At 43.6% G+C, this 25,877-nt stretch overlaps 2 protein-coding genes across 6 annotated transcripts; both read right to left on the bottom strand.

Annotated features, from left to right (window-relative positions):
- Window positions 1–211: 211 nt before the first annotated feature.
- On the bottom strand, window positions 212–9,574 carry ralbp1 (ralA binding protein 1). 3 transcript variants are annotated; one of them, XM_046408615.1, is made up of 10 exons: window positions 9,438–9,574; window positions 7,080–7,382; window positions 5,078–5,509; window positions 4,572–4,921; window positions 3,833–3,994; window positions 3,143–3,274; window positions 2,701–2,811; window positions 2,394–2,515; window positions 2,171–2,291; window positions 212–1,963 (listed from the first exon to the last, which is right to left on the bottom strand). In XM_046408615.1, exons 2-10 carry the CDS (start codon window positions 7,327–7,329, stop codon window positions 1,664–1,666), a joined length of 1,980 nt encoding a protein of 659 aa, XP_046264571.1. In that variant the 5' UTR covers window positions 7,330–7,382; window positions 9,438–9,574; the 3' UTR covers window positions 212–1,663. The 3 variants fall into 3 exon arrangements, with proteins under 3 accessions (XP_046264571.1, XP_046264573.1, XP_046264574.1); XM_046408617.1 differs by lacking the exon at window positions 9,438–9,574 and adding an exon at window positions 9,070–9,411; XM_046408618.1 differs by lacking the exon at window positions 9,438–9,574 and adding an exon at window positions 8,489–9,042.
- A 797-nt stretch (window positions 9,575–10,371) lies between these two features.
- On the bottom strand, window positions 10,372–25,652 carry twsg1a (twisted gastrulation BMP signaling modulator 1a). 3 transcript variants are annotated; one of them, XM_046408622.1, is made up of 5 exons: window positions 25,537–25,652; window positions 22,818–22,976; window positions 15,377–15,476; window positions 12,177–12,437; window positions 10,372–10,846 (listed from the first exon to the last, which is right to left on the bottom strand). In XM_046408622.1, exons 2-5 carry the CDS (start codon window positions 22,941–22,943, stop codon window positions 10,665–10,667), a joined length of 669 nt encoding a protein of 222 aa, XP_046264578.1. In that variant the 5' UTR covers window positions 22,944–22,976; window positions 25,537–25,652; the 3' UTR covers window positions 10,372–10,664. The 3 variants fall into 3 exon arrangements, with proteins under 3 accessions (XP_046264578.1, XP_046264576.1, XP_046264577.1); XM_046408620.1 differs by lacking the exon at window positions 25,537–25,652 and adding an exon at window positions 23,847–23,983; XM_046408621.1 differs by lacking the exon at window positions 25,537–25,652 and adding an exon at window positions 23,622–23,774.
- Between the last annotated feature and the right edge of the window lie 225 nt (window positions 25,653–25,877).

The raw sequence follows: 25,877 nt of genomic DNA, 5'->3' as shown, positions 1-25,877 counted from the left end.
GAGTCAGAACCCGACAATTTTATTTTCATCTCATTTCCTCAAAAGAGATGCAAACTAAGGCTTTGCTTACAACCTCATTAGGCCGCAAGGGGGAAAAGTATTCAGAGAATGTGTAATGGAACAGAGGAAGCACTACAATTCCTGCCAACACAAGTAAAAACGCACATTCATTAGGTTGTGTGTCAAACAAACAGACAGACAGAGGATGAGATAAATTATTCAGATCGACACTTTATTCTTCACAGCATTACTCTGTCTGCAACGATAAGCCACAAAAGCTTGGAACAATATGAAAACAACCTAATCAGAAGCTTCTGAGCCCAATCTAGTATTTATCGGTTTCAGTCACAGGGATTAATAACACGTTGAATCATGAGTCCAGGTGAGATTGCTTTGATTTGCCCGTGACCAAAGCAGGGGCAGTCACACTAGCATACTCCATACAAGTCATTAATAACAACAAGAATAAAAAAAACAAACAAAAACAAAACATAAGACAAAACATTAAGAGCTGAAAGCACAGTATGTTTGCGACTTTACAATAATATACACAAAAGGTAAGTAAGTCGGCTGTGCCTTTGGCGTCACCGAACAACGACACTGTTTTGCAACAGTCATGGATCAGTCGTGAAACTAAATGATTGACTTTTTGGCTTCCAACGGCTACCATGAACGATAACTCCACACATCAAAACACACACCATCAAATACCCAACAAAACGGCGTGATTCATCGCTGCAGATTTATTATTTCACCATGAAACCGGATGTCACTTTCCTTCTTTTGTGTTTTTTTGCTCGTGCAAAAGAAGATGGCCGCACCACAGAGCAAAGTGCTGTTTCACGGAGCGACTGTGACAACGCAGCCTTCCAGCCGTTGGCCTACATGTCGCAGCGACGCGACATGTGCTTTTGTTGCGTATTTGTGGGCCGTTCGTGTTTTCGTCCACTGGTCAGTTGCGAGGTGCAACGCCGCCGTGGTCACGTGCATCTGCTGTTCAAAGAAAAGAAAGTATCCACACTACATTCATACACATATTCATATATTACTAAAAAGACAAAATTTAAAATCTATGCATATCTTGAATAGCCATCCGTATTCTTCAGAATATTACTTAAATATACAATATATAGATAGGCCAATCACAAATTCTTTGTTATTCAAAGAGCTTTCGTATTAGTGGTTCTCGGGGGGAATCTCATCCAGTCTGGCATCTTCAGTTATGGCACAGTCGTCCCTATCCTGACAAGTCAAATCTGCATCTACTCACACGGACTGAGATTATGTCTGTGCTCATTTCTTGAGCCCTTACCAGCGAAAAATAAACTTCATCTCATATGCTGGCAAGACGCCCTCCTCCCCCCCTTCTTCTTCCTTCATACAGGCTTGGCACTGTGAATTTGATAATATTCTCCGCCTCCCTCAGCAGCAGCCAGTTGTCCGCAACATCTCTAGTTGGTCGTGTTTTGCAATGGAGAATGGGAAACAACGTACTGTATAACAGATTTTGTTTTTTTTGGGTTTTTTTTCCATGGCTGCCACTCGGGGGGCACATTTACTAGTGAAATCTCCAGTGCATAACGAGTGACGCTGCGGGACAACTGACCAGTGGTAGATACGTGCAGCAGAGCAGATCCATCGAACAGATCGCTGAGACGACACCTCACATGTTGGTGTCTCTCCTGTCTTTGTTCGGCGAGGGCTTCGAAGGATCTTTAGCTGCCTTGCCGTTGGCCGAGGCAGCGGCGTCTGCACCGGCAGCTGCGGCGGCGACGGAGCGTTTGGTCTGCTCCTCGCTGCGGGGCTCCGGGCTGGGCTGTGTGGGCGGGGCCTGCTCGGCCGGCTGCTGGACGGTCAGTTCCTGCTGCAGTTTGTGGCTCTGCAGGAGGCGAAGCTGGACGCGGAGCTCCAAGATGGCTTCCTGCTCCTCATGGATGGCCTGATTCAGGTGGGTGTTCTTGTTCTACACGTCAATAAAAACACAAACGGCGCTTGTGAAACCGGGGAATATTTACAGAGGAATATTTACTCTATACTACTAAACTAATAAAAAAGAACATCCTCAGAAAGAAAACCACAACTTGAAATTCTCAGACTGAACACACAAACAATTTTCTGAGGAACACTTTCAGATTTTGCTCTGTCAGAACTCAAAACACGATCCTCTCACCTCCAGTTCCTCGTTTTGTTTCTGCAGGTCTTCAAGAATCAACTGCAGCTCCTCCTCATCTTCACTCTCGCTTTCACTGTCTGAAGAATATTCCTCCGTCTCACTGCGACCCTGCTGCCGACTGAGGGACACAAAGCTGGGTTACAGACGAGACCTGGACCGCATGTTACGACATTATGTTACAGTATATTTTCCACCTGAAACGGCTTCACTCTTGTCTTACCTCTGAATGTCTGCGATCTCTGCTCGCAGCCTCTCGATTTCTTCCTTCTCGGTTGCGATCTGTCTGCGAAGCACCTGCTCCAGAGAGATCAGCTCCTCCTGCTCCGTTAGGATCTCATTTTCCTGACGATGGACAGGAAGTGGGGGAAAACATAAATGACGATTCCATCTCAGCTTGGCGTAGTGAGAGTGGAACACAGGTGGAGTATTTTTAAAAGCAACCTCAGGCTTGTACATCTTGTAGCATTTTGTTGGTCTAAGCATCATCATCATCATCATCTGTTTTTTGGCATTTAAATGACACTCACCTGTGCCAAGAGGAGGTTGATGACTTCCTCTTCATTCTCTGTCATTTCCTCTTTGGAAACATCTTCCTTTGAGAGGCTTGCTATCTCCTGGGCTATCTTACTCTCGCACTCCTACAAGGCCGAAGCGGGAAAGATACAGAGACAAAGCACAACGGTCAAACAAGCGAACCTTGTGAGATTCATCCTTGTCCTGTATCAGAGAGGGTTTTATTCATGTCTGCATCCCTTTATGAGGCCACAGTCTGTGATACTGTTGGACTGGTTCGCGCTCTGATGTGTACATCGTATCTCATCTCCAAAATGCATTATTATAAATATTACACAGCAGTGCAGAGGTATTCCCGAATACGAGCAGCTAACCATCATCATTATCCTTGCCCTTATTACATGAAATTTTGAAACACACACATACACACACATTCAGTGTCCAGACGCAGCCTACCTGACGTTTGGCCTCCCTCAGTTTGCGTTTTAGAGCAGTTAGGATTCTCTGAACCTCCCACAGTCGCTCCTCTTTAGACAAGTCTTTCACCCCCGCCTGCAGGTCCCGATGCAGGCAGTTCAGCAGGAACTCCTGAAACACAGACACATTTTTATTGCATGTCAGAATTTTGTGGCACTGCACAACTTCAAATGAGTGCAATAGTGAAATTCACTTCTTTGACTTTTGACCAAAAGTCAGCACATCTGCCACACGCTTTAAAGACATCCTTTAAGAGTTACCTGAAGTATTCCAACACAAGTTGCTAATGTAAATATGCTCCAAATCTGCTTCAATTTGTGTTTATTTTGCAGTGTGGTGCATTCACTGGCATATAGATTTAGTGGTATGAACTTCAGTCACATGGTGAAAAAATAGTCCTGGCACACTGAGAAACAGGAAGATGCAAATGTGCACTGCTAACCAGAATTTGTATATAAATAGAAGCAGCTCACTTCACTTATTTCCTGCTGCGTTTAATCTTGACTTAGAACGATTACTATTAATCATGTGTTAACTTCAAAAAGATACAAAAGTATTTTAGAGACATACAGTTTGTGTACACATTTTAGCCAAGCCGTCATAAATCAATCCCTTGATCAATTCTGTCAGTAACTAAAATTAACAAACTGGCTGCAGCTGGAAACTCACCTGTCGTCTGATCTCCTCTTTGATGCTCTCCTGGGTCTCGGGCAGCGCTGGCATGGTCGCCATGTTGGACCAGCGGAGTGGCCGCACCACCGGCTTCAGGACTACATCCCCAAACAGCTCCTTCACGTGCGTGAAGAACACGTAAAGAACACGGTTCCCAATCTGAGCACAAGGTCAACAAGTCAGTGACCACGAGGCACGCAGCTCTGCACAAACTGCAAATATTCTTGCACGTGAGATAGTGTTTGCATTACGTGCGTTAGACCGTAGACTGAAACTGAATCATCTCTGCGCCACCTTCCCCACATCACAAATCCCTGCACATTTACTTACCCTGTTTAAACTGACCCTGGGCCCCACAAGTTAATTGAAAGGAGTGTTTATTTAACAGTGTTGTGGCTACTGCTGCTGTTGGTTTAGAATAAGTGGGGCAGCCACAGAGATGTGCCCTACGGGAATAAATTAGCTTCACCAAACTGGGCCAGGGTTTTAGAGATGAACCGACTGTTTGATCCAATAAAAACTCGGTTGGATTGTTGCTAAGGGGAGTTTTCTTATCTTTGAGGTACACAGCCTGAGCCCAAGATCTATTTTTGTGTTTTATGTTTAGTTTGCCTGTTGCTGCTGAACGCCTGCTCTTGGCAACATTTTGATTTCTTTAAATGATGTTTTGTGTCCCGTTTTCCTTCTTTAATCTAAAATCCCATTTGCTCAGCATGACCTGTCCTTCCTCTCTGACCTGTATGGTTGGGTTGAGGACGATGGAGATATTCTGAATATTCATCTTGGTGTCCGCCTCCCTGGCGATGACGTGGTCCATGTGTGTGAGGAGCCAGGAGAGAACAAGTCGGCTCTCCGGCGCCACCTCGGCCAGCAGCCTCTGGAACTCCGTCACCTTCTCGGCCTCCACCTGCCGTCCGCAGGCGTCCTCAAAGCGCTGGGCCAGGTCCCGGCCCAGCAGGTTCTCAGGCAGCTCTCGAAGGTACTGCTTCAGCAGGCTGGCAACTGTGTGGGGGTCGTACTCCTCCAGGCAGGGGCACTCCTCACGGTCATATGCTGCTTTCAGTTCATCCACCTTAGACTTCATACCTGAGAAGTTGATGAGAGGATCAATAAGACAAGCAAATACATTCATAAACTTGTTGTATCTTATTCTCTTTCTATGATTTTTTTTTTGCAATTTGCTTTCTTTTTATAAGATGATGGGGGGAAATAAAAATCACCAGCCTCCCACAGTTTCTATACCTGACACACGGTAGATGCCTTCACACTTCATGCCATAACTTTCAATGTAGTCTACACATTCTCTGAAGATGGCCGGCAGCTGGATACCATCATACAGAGCTGTCCTCTTGACAGCTTCAACCAGAGGTGCTCCAAAGATGGGCCTGAAGGTGGGGGTCTCCACTGGGACGGGTTCTGCCTCTGTTGTCGGTTTCTTCTTCTTCTTCTTCTCCTTCCATTGTTTAACCACGTCTGCAGCCGTCAGGTCCTTAGATTTTTTATCCTTGGCCTTGTCCTCCTTGGGGCCCTTCTCCTTCACCTTGAAGTCCTTTTCTTTCTTCTTGGAGAAGCTGGGCTTCTTGAACACATGGATTCCTTTGGAGCGCTTCATCTTGGACGGGCTCTCTGCTTCGTCTGCTGAGCTGTCCTCCTGGAAGGCGGCGTACCCTTCCGCTGTCAAAGTAGAGAAAGAGTAGGAAGAGGCAAAAACAGGGTTAGATCTGAGGGGAGGAACACCCTGGTTTCTTATCCTCCTCCTACGACAGAACCATAATAGCAATGAAATAGAAACAGGAAGAAAGATGTGTGAGAGAGAGAAGATAGCAACGGAGGGGGAGAATGGGGACTTAGAAAAGAGGTCAGCCACCGATTTAGCATAGCTCCCACTGCACCTTACACGTCTCCTCTGTAGAACAGGCTCAGTTAAAATATTTTTCCTCAGAGCAAACAGTTAAGTGGGCTCTACACGTTTTTTTCCTCTCCTAATTATCTCTACTCTGGGCTTCCCCTCGAACAGACCCTGTTTATCACAGCTGCCTGAGACACACCTTCACTGGACTCTCTGGGTGTGCTCTGAAACTGCCCATCTCTTCCTCTCTCCCATCATACCCTGGTGTAGGAAGTAAATACAGTCATGGAAAAACCCTGACACTAAGTAGTGGTCAACGAGCCTGACAACCAATGAGTGAAATACAATCTCCGTAAAAGAACATTTCTCACTGCTACAGGCAGCAACAGCCAACAGGATGGAAAAGCAGGAAGCTTTCTCTCTTTACTTCTGCAGCAACATTACAACAGTATTCAGTCCTCAACTGTTCTAAAGCTGAAGCTTAGATGGCCTGTATGTATTTGGCAGCTCCTAAATGAAAGAAAGTGACATATTTATATTTATTTAAATGTTAAAGCATAAGGATGCTAATACTCCATATTTTTCTTATCATCAAAAAATCCCTTGAAAACAGTACTGTGTGCTTTTAAAAGGTGCTTAAAAACACATCTAGGAACAATTACCCTTGACTGAATTCATGGATGCTTTCTTCACTCACTCTCCATTATTCAATTAGTACTCATTTACTCATTTGCATGCCAACTGCCGAGGGGTGTTGAGATACACTGGTACAGACGGTGAACAGGATATTTAAAAACGAAACAATGATATCATGTTAATGATACCCATAAGATCATATAGTGTAAATAATCCAACAGAGATATTAGATGTTGTGGAGCTTGTGTTTTCAGTTCATCTGGTTGCCTTTTCACTATTCATTAAGTGTAATTGTTCCTTTTGTACACCTCCGTAGAGTTATGGTTACAGACACTCTTTCCACTTCCCTACACTCATATCTGGAGTGTAATTGCCAAAAAAGAGACAATATCAATATTGTGAATTCTTCTGGCCACACAATCGGTTAGGGAAAGTATAGTGTTTACATGCAAGGTTGCCAAAATGCTATTTAACTGCAGAGTTTATCTCCGCATTATGAGATATTGGATCATAATTAGTACAGTACATTACGGTGTGAGTATATAAACATATCCCAGAGTGGGAATTATCCAGCAAACTCTTGCCATTTTCAACATTTCCTATAACAATAACATTTTTAGTAGGAGTCACCTTATCTGGAAGCTATGCAAAGTGCCCACAAACTGACCTTGTGCCGAGACATTTTTGTCAAACTGCTATTTCCAAGGTCAATAATGAAACTTCAAACTTCTTGCTAAAGTTACAGGATACGTTTCTTACTCCTTTTCTCCTTCTTCTTGAACTTGTTCTTCTTCTTGTTGTGCTCTTTGTCGTCGTCTGAGACGTAGGCGTCCGGTGCCTCGTGGTGATGGCCATCGTGAGGCGGCGATGGTTCCCCGGTGCGGTACAAGCCGGGGAACTTGGTGGGACTGATCTCCTCAGAGCTGGGGGTGCGTGCCACGCCCCCTTGGTGTTCAGCCCTGCGCTGCTCTGCAGGGCTGCTGCTGGGGGGCAGGAAGCACTCAGTCATGGCTGCTCTGGCCTTATCACTCCTCTGACTGGCACATCACCTCGCCATCACACCTGCAGCGGGCAGAAATACAAGATACTATTAGAAATACAGATCACATTTTAACTAAATTATACAATGAACTGAACACGAAGACCTGCTTTATAGAACCTTTTACCATACAAATGTAATGAATAACTAAAGGCTTTTATAACATACACAGTTGTATGTATGACTGAACTACACTATGTAGACAAAAGTATTGGGATACCTGACCATTACACCGACGGGGACTTCAATGACATTCTTAATACAAAGACAGCTCTGCGGCTATAACAGCTTCCACAAGATTTTTGAGTGTTTATGAAAAGCTTCTGAGATTAAGATTTCCCTTCGCTGGAAGTAAGTAAACAGCCCCAAACCAATACTTTTGTCTATATAGTGTATGTCTTCTCTCTGTCTGTTTTCCCTGATGTCCCCAGGGGCAGGCGTTAAAATGGGCCGGACATGTCTGGGCTCAAACCCAGCACATAAGCCTAAGCCCCAGTTTAAGTCCTGCTCAGGGGGACTCTCTTGCAAAAGAGCTCTCAATCACAACAACGCAAAAAATTATATTTTTGCCAAAGTAAAATCAACCAGTTACCCAGGGACACTAGTAAGACCTGCTTAACACAACAGCCTTAACCTATAAATGTGTAAAGCACATTACAGCAACAGAAATGTACATTAGTGACAATAATAACATGTGCACCACAGAACATGTACTGCCTCAATGCCAGTTCACCCTTTTGGCTTCAGAAAAGGACATGTACATGTCCTTTGTACTCATTAGTTTAGTTTAGTGTCCTTTGTACTCATTAGTTTAGCAACCATGTCAGAAGAAGTGGACAGAGTGAACAACACAGCTGTAATACGTTTAAAACAAACACTAAAGCCTTAAAGCTGAGATACCCTTAACATACAATATGATTTGTTCAGACAAGCTGTGACAGTGTGAGCAAAGCAAATGATCTCATAAGTAAACTAACACATTCAGAATCTGGAGCTAATCTACTGATCTGTAAACCAAACTGTACGCACACAAAAAGCGATCACCGCACGAAGAGAACAACTGCAACAGTAACGTCCGCCCACCAGGTGGGGCTCTGACATACAAACAATCACATCCTCAATGTCCTGCTTCTCATGTCAAATCTGACATCCTCAGTCAGTCCACGCCATCGGAGCAGTTCACCAGAAACACCGTCCCGACTGCTGCACATAAGCAGACAGTAGTTCATCCGATGAGATGAATGTTTAAACGGTCATTTGAAGCAACCTGTGAAGAAGCTACCTGTGTTGATTATGTTAAATTAAGCACAAAACGGAAATCCTCGACCGTCAGGTGGTTTAAGGAAGTAGATTAAATTACGTTTGAATTGCAAGGGTGTTGTATCTTTTAAAAAGATAAGCTTCAGCTTAGTATACTTATTACTGTTAAATGTTTCTCAAACTGATAGCAGGTTGTAGATCCCATGTTATACAAAATGACACTAGAAACAAGTCAAGTTTATGTCAAGAGGTGAGTTTGGTGCGTTCGCAGTTTCTACAAATAAAACCACTGCAATACCGGGGAGACAAATTTGATTAGTGATGAAACACAACAGCTATAAGTGCACTAATGCTGTCTCAATTAATTAGACACAAAACTATTAATTAAGCCTCTCTGCTTGTCTGTCTGTCCGTCTGACATCTTAATCTTTCTTCGCTGTGGCAGGTTACCTCATTATTTTCTTGTCCCGTCCTGTTTACAGAGGAAAACTAATTAAACACCACGACTCAAATGTTATCACCTTGTTGTTAAAGTACCTAGGTTAGTCTCCGTGCAAATGAAAGTAAGCATATTAACATCAAAAATGTCAAGAAGTGTAAGCTCTCATCTGAATGGAGGGGCCCATATGCTAACGTTAGATCAGCTAGCTTCAAAACTGCTAAGCTAGCCGATTAGCCAGCCTATCCGTCACATTAGCTGCCGTTTCCTCCAGACAAAAGCAATATGAGATATATAGTATGCTACGTGTGTTTAACTATAATTTGCAAGCGCTGTACTGTCGCTGAACGCGCAAAACACAAAAGACAAGAAACTTTACCAAGTACTATCCCGTTCGGTCAATTTCACAGTGGAGCTTCCGGATGTGGGTCTGTATAATAAATAAACACATCTGCGCTTGCGCGGTTGCCAAAGTGCCTAATGGGAAATGTAGTTCGTTAGACAAAGCCTCTAATTGCTTGAAAATTTCACCGCAAATGTACTGTATAGTCTATGTAGGTTTCTTGGCCGAAAATGATCTGGAATTAATGAAGCATGTTTAGGCTGTGGTATCATTATGCTCTTGACCGCAAGCCTGCAAACAGGCCTGTGTGCAAGAGAAACTGTCAAAGAATGTTTTCAAGAGCAACTCTAATCTAAATTTGGTGAAACCACTTGCTATTCTGAATCATATGTACTTTCCCAAACGCTGTGGTTGGACCCAGAAGACTGGTGGTCATCCTGGCATATGAAACACATTAGTCCTCCGATCTTTGTTGGCACCATCTGCGCCCAAACCCACAGCTGCAATGGCGAAATGAGGTCGTGATTCAATATCATAAAAAAAAAAAAGACAAACAAGGTCTCATTGTGCGTCTGGTACATTGGTCTGCGCAAACTGCTGCTGCATGCCAATTGGGAACAGAATCAGTGATAGGGCACCCTGCTGCCTTCTGAGAATGCACTGGCATTACAAAGAGCATTTGTGTGTGGCGGTGAGAGATTGGCATCAGCAAACGTTCCCTTTCCTCTCCGCTTGCATGCGACAGTCAGTGAGCACTGGAACACCTGTGGACCAGAATGGTATAATAACAACTTTGTTTCCCCAGGAAATGATGCGTTTCCTGACTCTGGCAACACTAAACTAAGATTAGAGCAGGAGACAGGCAACTGTTAAGACAAACATTTACCCTTTCTCTCATGCTTTGCACTTTTAATGCATCTTTTACAGAAAATGTAGTAAAGGGAAAAACTGCTTGTGCGAGACAAAACCGTCCATGTCACCAAACTTTTCTTTATTTGGCACGAGACAGGGATTTAGCTGACCATAATTGTAAAAATACATTATTCATATACACCTCTAGTAAAAAACACTATTGCAAACATATCTAAAAATATACAGTGAAACATAACAGCAGAATAAAAACAATTTGCAGGGGTAAGAGGAGGGGGTTTGGGGGTATTTTACAAGGTAAATGAGGAATGCTAACACAAAACAGTCATAGTTTCCTCTGCCCACAGTCCTCTGGTACAGCCCAGACATTTGGTACCAATGTGTGTCCACACTTCAGAAGAGACAGTTCATGCACTTCACTGCCTTGCTGCCGTAGTCCACGCACTCGGGTCCGATGCACTGGCAGCAGGCGTTGTGAAACCAGCGGTACTTGGATCCTCCCATTGACTCACAGTATAGTTTACACTGACGGATAGACACGCAGTCGTCAAAGTAGACCACAGTGCACATGTTTTCTGAAATGAAGTAAAAAAAAAAAAGGACAGGCAAAGAAAAAGGTGTGAGTCACAGATCCAGTAAAAGTGGTTTATAAAAACAAGCACCATTTTAACGTAATTAACTTTAACCTTCAGTGTTCCTACTTTTACTGCACGGGTGAAATTAATTTGCTGCAGCTAAGCACGACCATATGTTTTGGCGAGCTTAATGAGTTAACTGCTCGGCTCTGCGTGCCGCTATAGCAAACAGTTCTGGCTTTGAGGTAGACGGCCAAAGCAGCAACAAATGAAAAGGAAAAAAATGGCAGCGGAACAACACTTTCAGCCTTGTCACAATTCCCTGAACCAGAGCTCTTTTGGCAGCTGAAACAATAAAAAAACATGACCCAACCTGAACTGGGTTGGGCCTGGTTTTATTACAGCTCCTAGTGAGTCTGCATAAATGCAAATGAAAAATCTGACCGGACCTGACAGGACCAGAAAACTACGTACAGCAGTAAATAAGCATTCAAGCAAAGCGTCTCATGAGTTTCCTTTATTAGTGATGTGGATGTGGCGCAAGGTCTCTGCAGAGGCCTAAAACCAATGTGAGGCCAAACATTATCACACAGCCAGAGACTAACCAAACCGTCTTCATTCAGGCCGGGCAGGAACATTGAGTGGCTTCTCTCCAACTGGTAAATATCACTGTTGTTGTATTGTTAAATAATCTGTAATAATCTAAATGCCCATAACAGTTTCCACTTACAGTATTGGCCGTTGCTCGATCAATCACTTAAATGATTGAGTTCTTATTTTTAAAGATTCTTACAGAGTTTTGTTCCTTTTTCTCAGTAGCCATGAGGGGTTCAGGATGTTTGTTTGTTTATTATTAACAGATCCTGGTTCATGGGAAGTAGTTACAGGCAGTGAAGGAAGACATGAAAGTAAAAGCAGCTGAAGTACTCATTAATGCATTATCAGACTGTAACCTGTCAGCGTTACAGTAATATATAATAATATATGTTACAGGATCATTATTACTGACCATTTTGGTTGACTGTAACTAATTCAATTACTTTAATCTGTAACAGTGCTTCATATTTTATAAGCTCTTATGTCTTTTATGGTAACCTTCAATGTGATTATTAACTTGAGCTGTCAATTAAATGTAGCAGAGTAAACAGCACAATATTTCCCTCTGAAATGTGGTTAAACAGAGGTATGAAATATATATTTCTAATAAATTGGAAATATTCACGTGTCTGTTTTGGGGACATCCACTGACAAGCTGAATCACTAGATGGATTCACATGGATTTGAGAAGCCAGTGAAGAGAGACCAAACACTGTCACTGTCCACAGGTTACCTTGAGCGTCGTAGCTGGCGTGGATGCTGTTGCCAGGCACCGAGACGTTCTGGTGCTGGTTGTCGAGCGACTCCAGGAAGGACACCAGGTTCTCGTGATGGGAGAGCTCCTCGGCGACGGGGAAAGACACCACCATCATGTTGATCGGCGCGTCGCCTTCGGTGAGGGCGCGGAACAGCGAGGGGATCGGACGGTGCAGCTCCTCCACGGTGCTCTTCGACGTGGCTGGAGAGTCGCTGTAGTTCTTGGGGTTACACATCCCTGAAATAAATAAAAAAGTACATTAAAAGGTCCGTTTATTAGTCTCTGTCTTCCCCTGCCTTCTTCCCTCTGTATATTTTACTGTATTCAAGTATACCGGACTGCTATGACAACCAAATTTCCCCTCGGGGATGAATAAAGTCATCTATCTATCTATTATGGTCCAAATTGTTGTTTTTAAGTCTAAAAACAGTCAAAAGTTTACGTTTTGTCTGAGAAACGTAAACCCCAAGAGTGTTAGCATGTTGCTAATCCTAACTTGACTGGGGTTGAGGCAGAAGTCCCAGAGGTGGAACTGGGCAAATAAAACCCAAACTGTCTGCATCCAGATACCACTTAAGATTATGTTTTTCTTCTGTGATTTGGGTGAACTGAACCTTTAAGCGCAAGGGCAAGGCAGGGATTTTATTTGCAAATCGTAATTTTTCCTCAAACTAGACACCTCTAACAGTTAAGTGGTTTCACACGCGATTTGAACTCACGAGGGCAGTTTTGTAAAACCAATGCGGCTGTCAGGAGTGTCTTGTCTCAATTAAAGTCCTTTTAACACTTCATTTAATTTCCAAATACAGTAGTAATCACTTGACAAAGTCCCCACATCCTCTGATATGATCTTCTTAACCGTTTAAATGAGTCAAAGTGAATTATAGCTAATGGGTAAATCATTTAATGGGGAACGGAGTTTGACAGAGGAATTGGATTACAAACCAATGCTCAAAGCTGAGCCAGAGCAGCTGGTTTAGATAAAGAGTACACATGGGTCTCCTCCTCCTCCTCCTCCTCCCGTCTTCCTCTAAAATACAAACTGTCCTCTCCCCTCTGCTCCTCTTCTAACCACTCACAGATACACACTTCAAAAGTATCCAGCGTTTGGCACATAACATGAGTGGAAACTTACTTAAAATGGTCATAACGCTAACGCTGTGAGGAAAAAAAATAAAAACACAGAAATGAGAAATATATTTTCTTAAAGCTACAAGCTCTCCTCTGTGTATTGTAAAACCAAAAAAAGGTCTGCTGAAGAGGTAAACTCCACCACAACACGTGTGCCACAGCAGCAGCGAGTTCAGGGCTCTCAGTCAGATACTTGTAGTTGTGTTCCACATGAAAGGGCTTTAATAAAGCCTCCTTGTCAGCACACACAGCAATATCTGTCTGTCAAAGCTGATCTGGGAGCATGTTGCAGGGGCGGGACCAGAGAGGCAGCTATGGGTGGCACAGCCCATAGACCACCTGGGCCTCCCCTACCTGAGGCAGATACGTAGCCACCCTGAACCAGAAGCGAATGGAAAGTTAAAACAAAAGACTGCAAAACAACACAGAAAACAACTAAAAAGAGCTGCAAGAAAAAGACAAAACAAAAAAAAAAGAAACGAGCACTACAAAGAAAAGCGTAACAGGGATGCAAAACAACCAAAAGGGAAGGGGGGGGGGGGGGGGGGGGGGGGGCAACGCAGAGATGCACACACCAACCACAAAGAGACGCAAAACGACGTGCAAAACTGCAGTATGAAGCAGGTCACAGGTGAGAGAGGACTTAACCAGCCACATGTTTTCTCGTTTCACAAATCCGGTTGTTTCGGATCTCACTGGTGAGCAGCAGGAGGCTGAAAGTCAAAGTTCATTTGAGCAGGTTGACCTCCTCGCCCCCCCAACCCAAACCCCCACCCCCCACTTTCTTCCGGCTTCTACATCCTTTGATCTTCAGGAAAAACCTTGAGACATCCCGTCCACGTGCGAAAGTGCTGCTTACATCGCAGTGACAATATTCCTCTTAAATCCCCTACGCTCGGATAAACATCACTCCGGTGGCTCTCAGCGGCGCCGTCACTATCTGGTTTTGCTCACCTCACACTCATCTCGTATCACAGCAATCACCTCCGGGTATTTGCACCCATCTTGATTCAGCCCTCCATAATGCAGACAAAACAGACTGCAGCTTAACCGGGCTTCCATTTAGCACGTATAAGAAGAATTTAATAGCTGCTTTGAAACACATTACGATGCAGATGCAAGCAGGTACACGTGTTTATGCATCTGTTTGTCAACATCTGCAACTCCTCCTGTAATGAAGTGTCTCAATTTTAAATACAAAGTTTAATAATTGTTAACAAATACTGTATATTATTAAACACTTAAATACACCAAATATCTTTAAATGAGTGTGATACCCCATTTATTAAATGTTTACACACTGCTCATACATGTTAAGGAGGTGGTTTTATTTATAAAACGCTGCTATTCATTTTTATAGATGCACAATACAATCGAATATAATTTTAGATTATGAAACCAGCTGAGACGTGAACACGATAAATGACAACGGCAACGATGAAAGATATTAATGAGTATCTGTCACAGTCATGAGCTCTGGAAATGAATTTGTTAAATACAGTAAATTAAATTTTAAAAATTAATTTGTATAGCAAACTTAAAACCTAAAGTATCTTAAAAACAGAAACAATCTGACTTGTATCAAATGTATTTTTCTGAATTAATGAAACCACATCCAGAGACTTGGACTCACTTAATGCACATGAGTCCATGCTACGACTTCCACTGTTCATCCCAAAAGTTAAGTCATTTTTTTAACATATAAATGTAGTCGATTTGTCCACGTTAGCAGGTGGAAACAAGCAGCAGCAGCAGTGAATTAAATTTTAGCAATTAAGCTTCACTTTAATTTGTGTCTTACAGATTTGTTTACACGCGACAGTCAGTTACACACCTGACAAATTCTCATTCATACAACTCAAAACTTGGTCTTTGCTGGTTCTGATCTCTTTTACAGACTCGAGTTGGCTGTCGTCACCAGAACCAAACGAGTGTAACAGCATGTGGGCTAAAGCTCCCCAAAAAAAAAAAGCCCAACATGATATGCTGAGTAATTTGGGGTCAGCTTTACAATGTGCTGCTAAGAAACGAGGAGCGGCACTCACCCACGCAGTCGCAGCACTCTTCCCAAAGGTTCCCCAGACACAGCATGCACTCTTTGCAGCACGAACAGTTCCCATCAGACGGGCGGCACTGACACAGCTCCTGCAGGACACAAAAACATCCATCAGCAAAAACGACTGATCCTCAGCTCTTCTGTTACCAAAACACTGCAGGCCGTCCTGTGTGGGAGCCTGATAATTAGACTGAAATGTTGTTTTGCTGAGAAAAATGTGAGATTTGAGCAGAATTTCAGAGGTCTGGAAGTATTGGACTGATTGTATGAAATAGCAGATACGGGACACAAACATGGCAACATGATACTCTCTCACTTTATTTTAGCCTTTGGCTCTTAAATTTTCATTTTGGCTTTACTTCCTTGTTGTTTGGGGCTTCACAAATCAAACTGCAGTATGTTTAAATTATAACAACTGAAAAATCAACCAGTATTTTTATTTTTTTCCCCTCTTTCCCCCTGACCTTGTGCTTTACAGCAAACAGATGTAATGCATCGCTTGTGGCAGCCAGACATGTCATCAGCTCAGGGCAATTTTTCATACAATCAGGAAAAGCCATGAAGTAACTATGCAATAAAACAACGTTAACAGTCAGTCTTGAGCTTCAGATTGTGGCCAACATACAGCACACGTCTTCCAAATTACAGAGTACCTTCAAGTACTATTTTTAATAAAATAATAGGTACCTGTTAGTTAAAATACCTACAGCATATCGTTACAGTATTTTCTTGTCAGATTGATACTCCCTTAGGCCCTAACTTCATATCTTGTTCTCAGATAATTACACTGTAAACTGGGAAGAGCAATGATGAACGCTGCGATCTGTAATCCAAAGCCTTACCGAGTTAAAGAAAAGAGGTGAGTACAAATGAGTGACCTCCTCATCCTGACTAGACAAGGGAACACCTGAACCAAACCACATTTTGTTCAAATTCAGAAACAGCAGTATCCTATAGTATTTATGGACATTTAATTCTTTTTTAACTTTGAGCTTTATTATTGACCCTTTAAACTGTACTCAGTCCAATCTGTTTTGTATTTGCGTTTCAAAATGCCTCCCCAGTCAAACTTTGATGAGTGAGATAATCGGTGTAATTTTAAGAAAACTGGAAAGTGAAGCTGCTCATCACACATTAGCCTTACATTTTATTACATTAACAAAAAAAAGATCTGATAGGTCTGATAGGTGCAGCGGCAGCCTCGGAGTTAAAACAAAAAAATCTCACACGGCAGACAGAACGCAACATGCAGACGTGCTGTGCAAACATCAGACGTACCATTAAAACCTCGAGTGGAGGAGCAACAGCAGGTTTGCTTCGTGTACAGTAACCATTACGGGACACAAGCCACTACAGGACGACATGTGTGCAATCTGGGAAAGTATGCACGCCCGTGGATAATAAATAAATAAACAGATAAACCTCTGTTGCGTTTCCATTCGTGAACATAGCGAGTCAAAGGTCGCAGTGACCGAAAGGGGTGGGATACAACCGACTACTGAACTGAAGCACCAATCTGAGGTGTGTGTGCTTTAATTGCATGGCGCGTATGTGACGTGATTACAATCATCGCTGCACGGCTTGGCTCAGGTTGAACCTTTTGTAAAACAAGGACAAATCCGCACGCAGAGCGAATGCCACAAAAGGTCATAACCGAGAAAGAACACGAACATCGACAAGCTTCGTGACGTGTTATGCAAGTCGCTCGCCCTTTTTTGGATAACTGGCTACTTATGCAATGAACAAAATAAATGTGTAACGTTGCAAAGAGGTGAATGAGGTGCTGCTGGAAGCAACAGTATAAACCAGAAATATCCGACCCAATGACAAACACTTTGCGATCTGCGATGATCGATGACCAAAATCAATCCACATTAAATACAGCTTGTTTGTCAGTGTCATCACAGAATTCTGTGTTACGGTGTCAGTTTCATTCAGAAGGGATCTCTGGCCTCATGTTACCCTACATGCTGTATGGTAAGCATACTGTAAACGTGAGGCTCAAAAGGCACTTCCTCCTCACCTCAGCTTTAGTATGACTACGCAGCCTGTGAGAAAACAAACAAGAAATCAGTTCCAGTAAAACGAGGTTAAAAAGCTGTTATATCCACCAACTGCAGGTTAACAGCAGCTTTCATATGAAAGAAGGTGATAATATTTAAAAAAAAATGTCAAGGATTTGTTCATTTAAGTGCCCTAATAAAGTTTTTAAATACATTGCTGGTTTGTTGGGTTCATTTTTGCAGTATGCTTCATACACAGGCTTGTCAACACAGGAAAAAAAAACAAAACAGCTCTGCCAGAGAATTCCTCATGTTGCTTTTTATAGACGGGAGGTAATATTATTACAAGAGCTTCTGCAAACCTCCAAAAACATGAAACCTCTGCCGAGCCCATAAGTCTCTGCAAAGACCATGGGGAGAAAAACAAAAAGTCTCACATCTCTGGGGACGTAAGAGACATGAAGGAACCTAAACGTGAAGGTGGGACGGAGAAGTGGGTGAGACTGCCGGAGGAGTTCCTCTGTTCTCTCCTGACACAGAACAGGGAGCACATTCCTCTAAGTCAAGGTCACCACGATGAGGGAGGTGAGGAGGGGGGAGGTGAGCAGAAGGAGGGAGAAGAAAACACCTGGGGAACAGAACATGGCTGCCCCCCCTCCTCCCCTCCCTTTCTCCTTTGGCTTTCCCCTCCACTTCTGTTCAGTCCCTCCTCGTTCTTTTTTATACTCCTCTCCTCATTGTGTTTCCTCTTCCTCCCTTTTGCCTTCTTTTCTTCTTCTTCTTCTTCTTTTCCACTCCTCATTTATATCTTTGCTGGGGCCATCTCCTACACGTAAACACTCTCGGAAATGATAAAACTCTACAATGACTCACCAGTGAGGGACTGCAAAACCACACACAGTTCACTTAATCACCGGCCTCTCAATCCCCAAACCTCTGATCAAGACCTGATCCCAGGAGTAATTATGACTCTCAAAAGGTAGAATTATATATATATAAAAACTAAACAGCTGCCCTGAGGGAAACACATGCAGCTCACATTTTACAAATCAGAATAAAATTGCTTTTCATGAAAATACAAGAGGCTGGATGGGACACAGAACTAGAGCCAGAAGGTTGTTAGCTGAGTTTAGCATAACGACTGGAAGCAGGGAGAAACAACTAGCTCGGCTCAGCACCACACTCAAATTTTTCCTGCTTGTCTGGTGGGGGAATAGAACCAGCAACCTTCCGATCACAAGCCGCTTCTCCAACCTCTAGGCCACGGCTGCCCCCATCCCTTTAAATAATTAGCTCTATAATTTGGGAAATATACCAAGATTTATATTACACCTGAGAAGATACCTCTCATGTTTGTGCTTTCGATGTGAGGCTAGAGCTAAGGGGCGATTAGCTAACCTTAGCATACAGACTGGGAGCAGGGGAAACACAGCGAGCCTGACTCTGTTCAAACCTCTGAAACTCACTAATTAAACATGTTGTTGCTTATTAGTCTGATCTGAGCTCGAACTAAAATGTAAAAACTACAATTTGTGGTTTTAGAGGCAATGCTAGGAGGTGTGTGGCTTAGTTTAGCATAAATACCTGAAGAAAGGAGAAACAACTAGCCTTGTTCTGTCCAAACAGGTTAAAATATATGCCTACAAACACCACTAAAGCTCACTAAATACGCATACTTTAACTTGTTTAATCCATGCACAAGCTTAAATGTAAAAAACAAACAAATAAAATAAAAACACCAATTTGTGGTTTTTCCACGAGTTATACGTTTTAGCCATTTCATCTTGAACAACACCCGGGCACTGTGATCTGACCTCCTATTACGTACTGAAAAATTGTTGTATGTCAAGAAGTAGTAAGCTATTTTCCAAAACTTAAAACGGTAATTTTTACAATTCAATTTGTGTTCAGGTTAAAATATATATAAATAAATGAGCTTTGGATGTGCTGGGAGATGTATTTTGGACAGAGCAAAGCTAGCTGTTTTTTGACCTTGCTGCCTGATCTGCTAGCTAAAGTGCATTATCTCCCGGCTCCAGCTTCATATTTAGCCTATTAAAATTATTGTGAATCTTCAGATCCAGCACTCATTATCAAAGTTAATTTGTGTGTTTCCCAAAATGTCAAACTATCTAAAAATAATTTAAGAAGTATTATATATATATATAATACAATAAACTCAATCTCTTTGGATTTGGACTGCTGGTTGGACAAAAGAAACAATTACCTTCCTGACATTTTACAGAAAAAACAAACAAACAAACAAACAAACAATCATAAGGCTAACTGACACTTTAATCGTAACAACTGGCAATTGCAACCCCACAAACAACAATTTCCTCACTGACATGGATGAGGTTATCTCGGCGACTTCAAGAGCTCTCATTAGGCTTCCTTTGCTTCTCAAGCGGAAACTGCTGCAATCAGTCAAAACTCAGCCGCAGCGAGACAAAAGGACTCCGGAGGGAAAGTGAACATGTGCTGCCTCGGCCTGCCAAGCGACCGCTGCTGTGTGTTAACTTTGAAATCTGCTGCCACACCCTGCTAAACAGCTCGGTCTGGACAGAGTTGTGGCTTGTGAATCTCTCCCGACTGTATATTTCCCTCAACCAACCAACCAACCCCCCTGCAGACATACACACCTACCCCTGACCTTAGCCTCCCCTTCCTCCTCCTCCTCCTCTCATGTTCTCCCACCCTCAGGGGTTTTAGGGAATTCAGACAAATGACTTGAGATGGCAGCAGAGCGTAAAAGCGAGCGTCCGACAGCAGATCCCACTAATCGCTGGCAACATGGAGCTTCTACAGAGGGGCTAGAGGTGGAAAAGTTTCTCCTTCACGGCACACGCACCATCGCTCTCGCCTCTGACAGCTAGCGAGTTAGTGTCGGCGAGGTCGTGCAAGCTACAGAGCTTTGCTTGTCCTGAGCAATGATTCATCAGGCAAAATAAGCCACCGAGAAGCAAAGGAGAACAAGCAGGGCCACAAACGCTCCGTCGATCACAGGAGGTTTGAATTTTTACAGAAACTGACTGAACCCAGGAGGATCAGAAGTCGGTGGTTTGGTAGCAGTAGGTTTGTGCTGAAAAACACAGCATGTAGTCACAGACTTCATTCCCTGTGAGGATCGACATTAAGCAGTCCTGAAAATCTGAAACAGGCGTGTATGAAAGGGGACAAACAATGTCATCCACAGTGCTGAAACAAATGAACTGCTGCTGGGGAAACGATCATTCAACTGATCGTCAAAACAACAGACAGACTAATCAAATAACTCAACTAGTCATTAGCTGCACATCTGCCTCTCATGCATGTCATTCTGGAGCAACAGGTGCTACAAAAAGGCCCAATTAAAACACAAAATAATTATTTTTTTTTAAAAAAAAATCACATTTTGAAAGAGGATTGAAGAGTTCTAACACTTTATGGGAGGTTAGGTTGCATAAAATTAGTAGTAAGTAAAGTAAGAAATGGAACAATTCTTCTGTAACTTAAGCTTTTGGGTTTCCAAAAAGGTGCAAACTGAATTTATTGTTCGGCCTCTTGCGAGCAGGTGTGTGCTTTTAAAGTATACTTTACTGAACATCTTAGCCACATTCTAAATACTTATTTACTTCATTTCCCGCATGCATACACGTACTGCAAGGTGATTTTCCCCTGAAGCAACCGAAACCTTTGCAAAGGACAGGTTTACTTTGTCCGAACTGAGACATGAACAAGGCTGGATTACCAGCTAGACAAAGTGGGCGACTGTCCATGGGTCCCAGACCCCCGAGGACCCAGATTCACCGCCAAACAATTGTTTTTGTTATTAAATTGCACATCCGAAATCCAAAAATGCTGAAATGCTAAAAAGGATTCAAATGCATCCACAAAAACAAAAACTACCTTCTACTTGGTTTGAATTACGGCTGCAAAGAGCGACTGTTTTATTTATCGATTAAGACACTGAGACAAAATGAATCCCCGAAATAATTCCTACAAAACAAATGTGCTCTTTTCTCACAAAAAGTGAGAAAAAAGTCGTCATTTGGAATAAAAAAAGTGAACTTCCTGCCTTCCTGCAGAAAATACCTGCAACTCACTCACACTGTAGGCCCACAGGTGAAATGACCACTGAGGCTAAACACGGTCCTTTAAAAAGACGTTAATGGGAGAGGCAGGCCCACTAAACACACAGCAGGTCAAACACACACACACACACACACACACACACACACACACACACACACACACACACACACACGAGGATAAGCAGCAGCTGAAATCTGACTTGACAGGTGGTGGAAAGACAGGCCAACACTTCTTTTTTAATAACAAGAACGTATGACAGAAAGTGTGTTAGCTGAGGGGCACCACCCCCACCTCCACCCTAACCCACCCCACCTCCACCCTAACCCGCTGGGCTTCGGACGGGAGGGAAAAAGTGACACAAAGGAAGTGAGGCCACAAAGTCAACAAAGCTCACATAAACTTAAAGAACCAGCGAGAAATCTGGCTCACGACCTGCTGCTCTGAGGCAGCCGTACAGGTAGACCACAGGTGAGCGTGAAGCCCGACAGTCGGACTCAAATCTCTGCTCTGAGAGAAGAGAAGAAACGTTCCCTCAGTTTTCACGTGGCTTATCGAAGGAATGCATCTGCATTCTTCACAACAGATTCCATCTTTGTTCTCCGGTCCAGATCTCCATCGGGCCGATTCTGGGTTGGGTTTTCGCTCCTGCTGGATATTTGTTTTTACGGGAAGCGTCCGCACAAATCTTAACAACAGCTGAATCACATTTTCTTCAGCAGCCAGTCGAAGGAATGCTCGAGTCTTGTCTTGCCGATTTGAACAGCGTTAAGCCTCTCTCGAGCTCGACTCCGACTGCAGTCCACACTTAGTTTGTGCTCTTGTCAAGAGAAACAAGAGTCTCTGTTTACACGAAGCAGCTGTAGGATGAACAAGCTTGAACTCGGCTTAAAACCAACAGAAAAGCTCAGCGAAAGTTCAGCACTCGTGGGATTAAATTATCTGTCCGTAACCATAAAGCACCCTCAGCAAGGTGCAGCCTGTTTGTGAGCAACCAGGGAAGAGGTCTCGGCAGCACACGCGAGTCTGTGAGCAATTTCTCAAACAACTGTGGGATTTTTGAGGACGCAAACCAGATTTCTGTGTAGTTTAATGGCCGCTCGAGGCCAACAAACAGAACTCCACAGATTACGTTCCAAATTTAAAGTATGAAAAATGACATCTGCGAGTGCGGCGGGTTCATTTTGCAGATCAGAGGGGTTTGAGTCGATTTCTTGGGCCGCGAGTCTGAAAATCAGTGCAGATGCGCCTCACGAGGCGGACGACCAGTCGTCCCTGGTACAGCATTCAGCATCTGACGCTCTCAGAGACAGAGTGTGTGTGTGTTTCCACTCTGGAAACCTCAAAGTCTCTTACCTGGATGAGACACTTGCTGACGTCGCTGGCGCAGAGGGCTTTGTTGCAGCCGGAGGTCAGAGTCAGACTCGACAGGAGGAAGAGCAGAGCGGCGGCGGCAGGGAGGATCATCTGAGCGGGCCTCATCCTGACGGCTCACCAGCACGACACTGGAAACACCTACATCAACACGAGACGCAGGACAGGACCTCAGAGACCAGGGACGGAGGGCGAAGACAAATAAACACAACCCCATCAACTGACATTCCACAAGAGGAAGACGAGGGGTTTGTGCGTGATGGGTAACAGGACACAGAAGGAATCCCACACTCTGAATATGTGAAACTGCTTCCTCATACTGCGTTTGGTTTGCACAGTAAAATGCACTTCTTTCATTTTCTTTATCCTGCTGAAAACGAGGTTTTAAACTGCTGAGCGTTTTTACCCGAGTTGCATCTCACAGAACCTGCAGCATCTACAATTTAACTTTCAGTGGCAAAACTCACACAACGGGACGAAAAGAGCAGCAAAAAGCACTGAGTGAAGACCCGCAGCCTCGTCGTGCACAAACTGACATGTAAGCATCACATTTCTACAAACAAACAAACAAACAAACAAACAATAAAGAATACAGTAAAACAAAAGGCCTGCGTCACTTTTCATTCAAAGCCAGCACTCACTCAGGTTACTGTGAAATACACACACACTCATACACACACATCTGGCAACATCAGCTTCCTTCACCTAACCCCCCCCCCCCCCCCTCCCCTCCCTACACACACACACACACACACACACACACACAAGTACAGCGTGTTAACACACCGTCTAACCCTCCGCTTTTTTAACGTTTCACCACTTTTCTGCGCGTTGTCTCATTTCACACGCGGGGGAGAAAACGTGAGGAACGTAAGCCGCCCGCCGCCCGTCACGAACGCGTTTCTTCACCTCCTTTATGCTCGCCGCTAACACAGCAACACTTCGTCTCACTCGCACGCAGCTACGAGAGAATCTGCGACGCAGCAAAGACGGAAGGAGTTTCAAACTTACCACGACGCCGTTCACAAGTCGCTGAGACTTTTCTTTCCGAGGGGGAGTGCGGCTGTTTTTCCCTCTTTGAACCTCTCCAGGATGGTGTTCTGCCGCCGCTCAAAGTGTCCACTGTGTCCAGAGGGCGTCAGTCTCTCCGCAGCAAAAAGCGACAGGCAGTCGGGCGCCTTAAAGGCACACGCTCCATTTTCTACCCAGCGTCTGTGGAGGCGAACACCGGGCCTCAGGTCACACACACACACCGGCTGGGTGTCCTCAGCGTAACGGACACGAATGACCCGCCTCACCACCGCCATAAACACAACCAAACAGACAACATTTACTGACTGCGCCGCGTAGGAGTCGTGTGCGTAAAGCGCTTGTGCGTAAAATCTCCTTTTTGGCCCAAACTCCGGCCATCGGTTGGCTGTCCCGGTAGGCCCAATTTGGCTTCTTTTTTCTTTCAAGGCCACCCCCACTCCATTAAACAAGCCTTTGTCTCCGGTCTTATCAGCGGCCTGGTGAGTGGGCTCATTAGGTGAGAAAAGGCGATTCGGAAGCTGTGAAGTGGAGCGGACTCCCCGCTGAGACGCGTCCCTGCGCTCATGTGTGACAACTCGACACAAAGTCTCTGATGGGCCACTTAACTCCACAGGTGTTAACACGTGTTTTCGTAAGACTCCCATCAAAAAAACACAAGAAGCACAACAAGCCCCACTTCCAGCCTGCAGGGGAGGACGCCTTCAGTGACGGCAGCGCCATTTAAATTTCTATCAGGTTGCAGCGGCGACTCGTTTCAGTAAAGTGAATGCAAGCCGAGAAGAAGAAAGAAAGATGTCAAATCTAAACATCTTTTGTCGTAATTCGAGTCTTAATCATGAGGTTTAGCGGAAGTTATTTGTTCAAAATGGTGTTTGTTCCAGGGGAAATCTGAGGCACTTTGAAGCTCATATTGTCTGTTTTGTAACAATAAACGAATGCGAAGGTTAAAATCACCATCGTGTTCCGCTCTCGGAGATGATTTTTTTAATATAAAAACATCAATAAAATGGTTTCCAGTTAATGATGTGGTTACACATCACACTAAATCTTCATCAGTCGATTTAGAGCCATTGATTCAACTTAATGATCAGGTTGGAGGCTTTTTCTTGTACTGGGATTAGTTTCTTATATTAAACAAGTACAAAACACCTAATTTATACCTCAAAACATGTAGTAGCCACTACTGATCTTAAAGATATTTAAATGTGCAGGTCTCACATTGTCAGTGATGGAAGAAGCAGCAATACAACTGACAATGCATATACAAGTTAAAGTTCAAGATTTTAAGTCAAAGTTAAAAGCACACGGACTCGAACCAGCAAACAAAACGCACTCAAAATGGCAGCATGCAGATATTCATATTACTGATGCAATGCGGTGCAAGCAGCACTGTGATGTTATTAAAAATCCTCCACGGATGGCGTCTGGAGAATTCAGAGCAGCCATAAAATATTATTCTGAGCATAATAATTTTATATCTCTCTTTAAAGTATTAGAACCTTTAAATATTCCTGCACAGCAGTTTGTTTGGCAGGTGAAAGGGCAGCTGTGGCCTCTTCCTACTGTGTATGCAGATGAAGTGAAAGGACTGAGAACAACAAATATGAGCGTGTTTATCCCTTTAAAGTTTCACTGGCTGTCAGGTTAACAAACTGCAGCACTTACTTACTGTGACTTATTCTTTCGTTTTATATGATCAGCACCATAAAATATCACTTAATCTGCGTCGTGTCAACGAGACAAACCCCTCAGCAGCAGCTACATGACGCTACCGTTTGGCCTTTCGGGAGATCTACAGCCCTTTTCTCAATGTCAGCACAGTGAGCTCTGCGGTGCTGCGCACAGCGACGCCTGCCGGCTGAGGGTAAAACTACCGCAAGCAATAACCGCACAGATGCTTCCTCAAATGTTAAAATTTCTTGGACTGTAACTTGTGATTTTATGCATTGAAAGTGTATTAGTCAGTCTCTAACAAAAATCTGAAAAATAATAAATTTACATTGATTAAAA

This window comes from Scatophagus argus, chromosome 13, assembly GCF_020382885.2.
Source record: "Scatophagus argus isolate fScaArg1 chromosome 13, fScaArg1.pri, whole genome shotgun sequence".
Classification (NCBI taxonomy): domain Eukaryota; kingdom Metazoa; phylum Chordata; class Actinopteri; family Scatophagidae; genus Scatophagus; species Scatophagus argus.
This window is presented reverse-complemented; position numbering and strand designations above follow the sequence as displayed.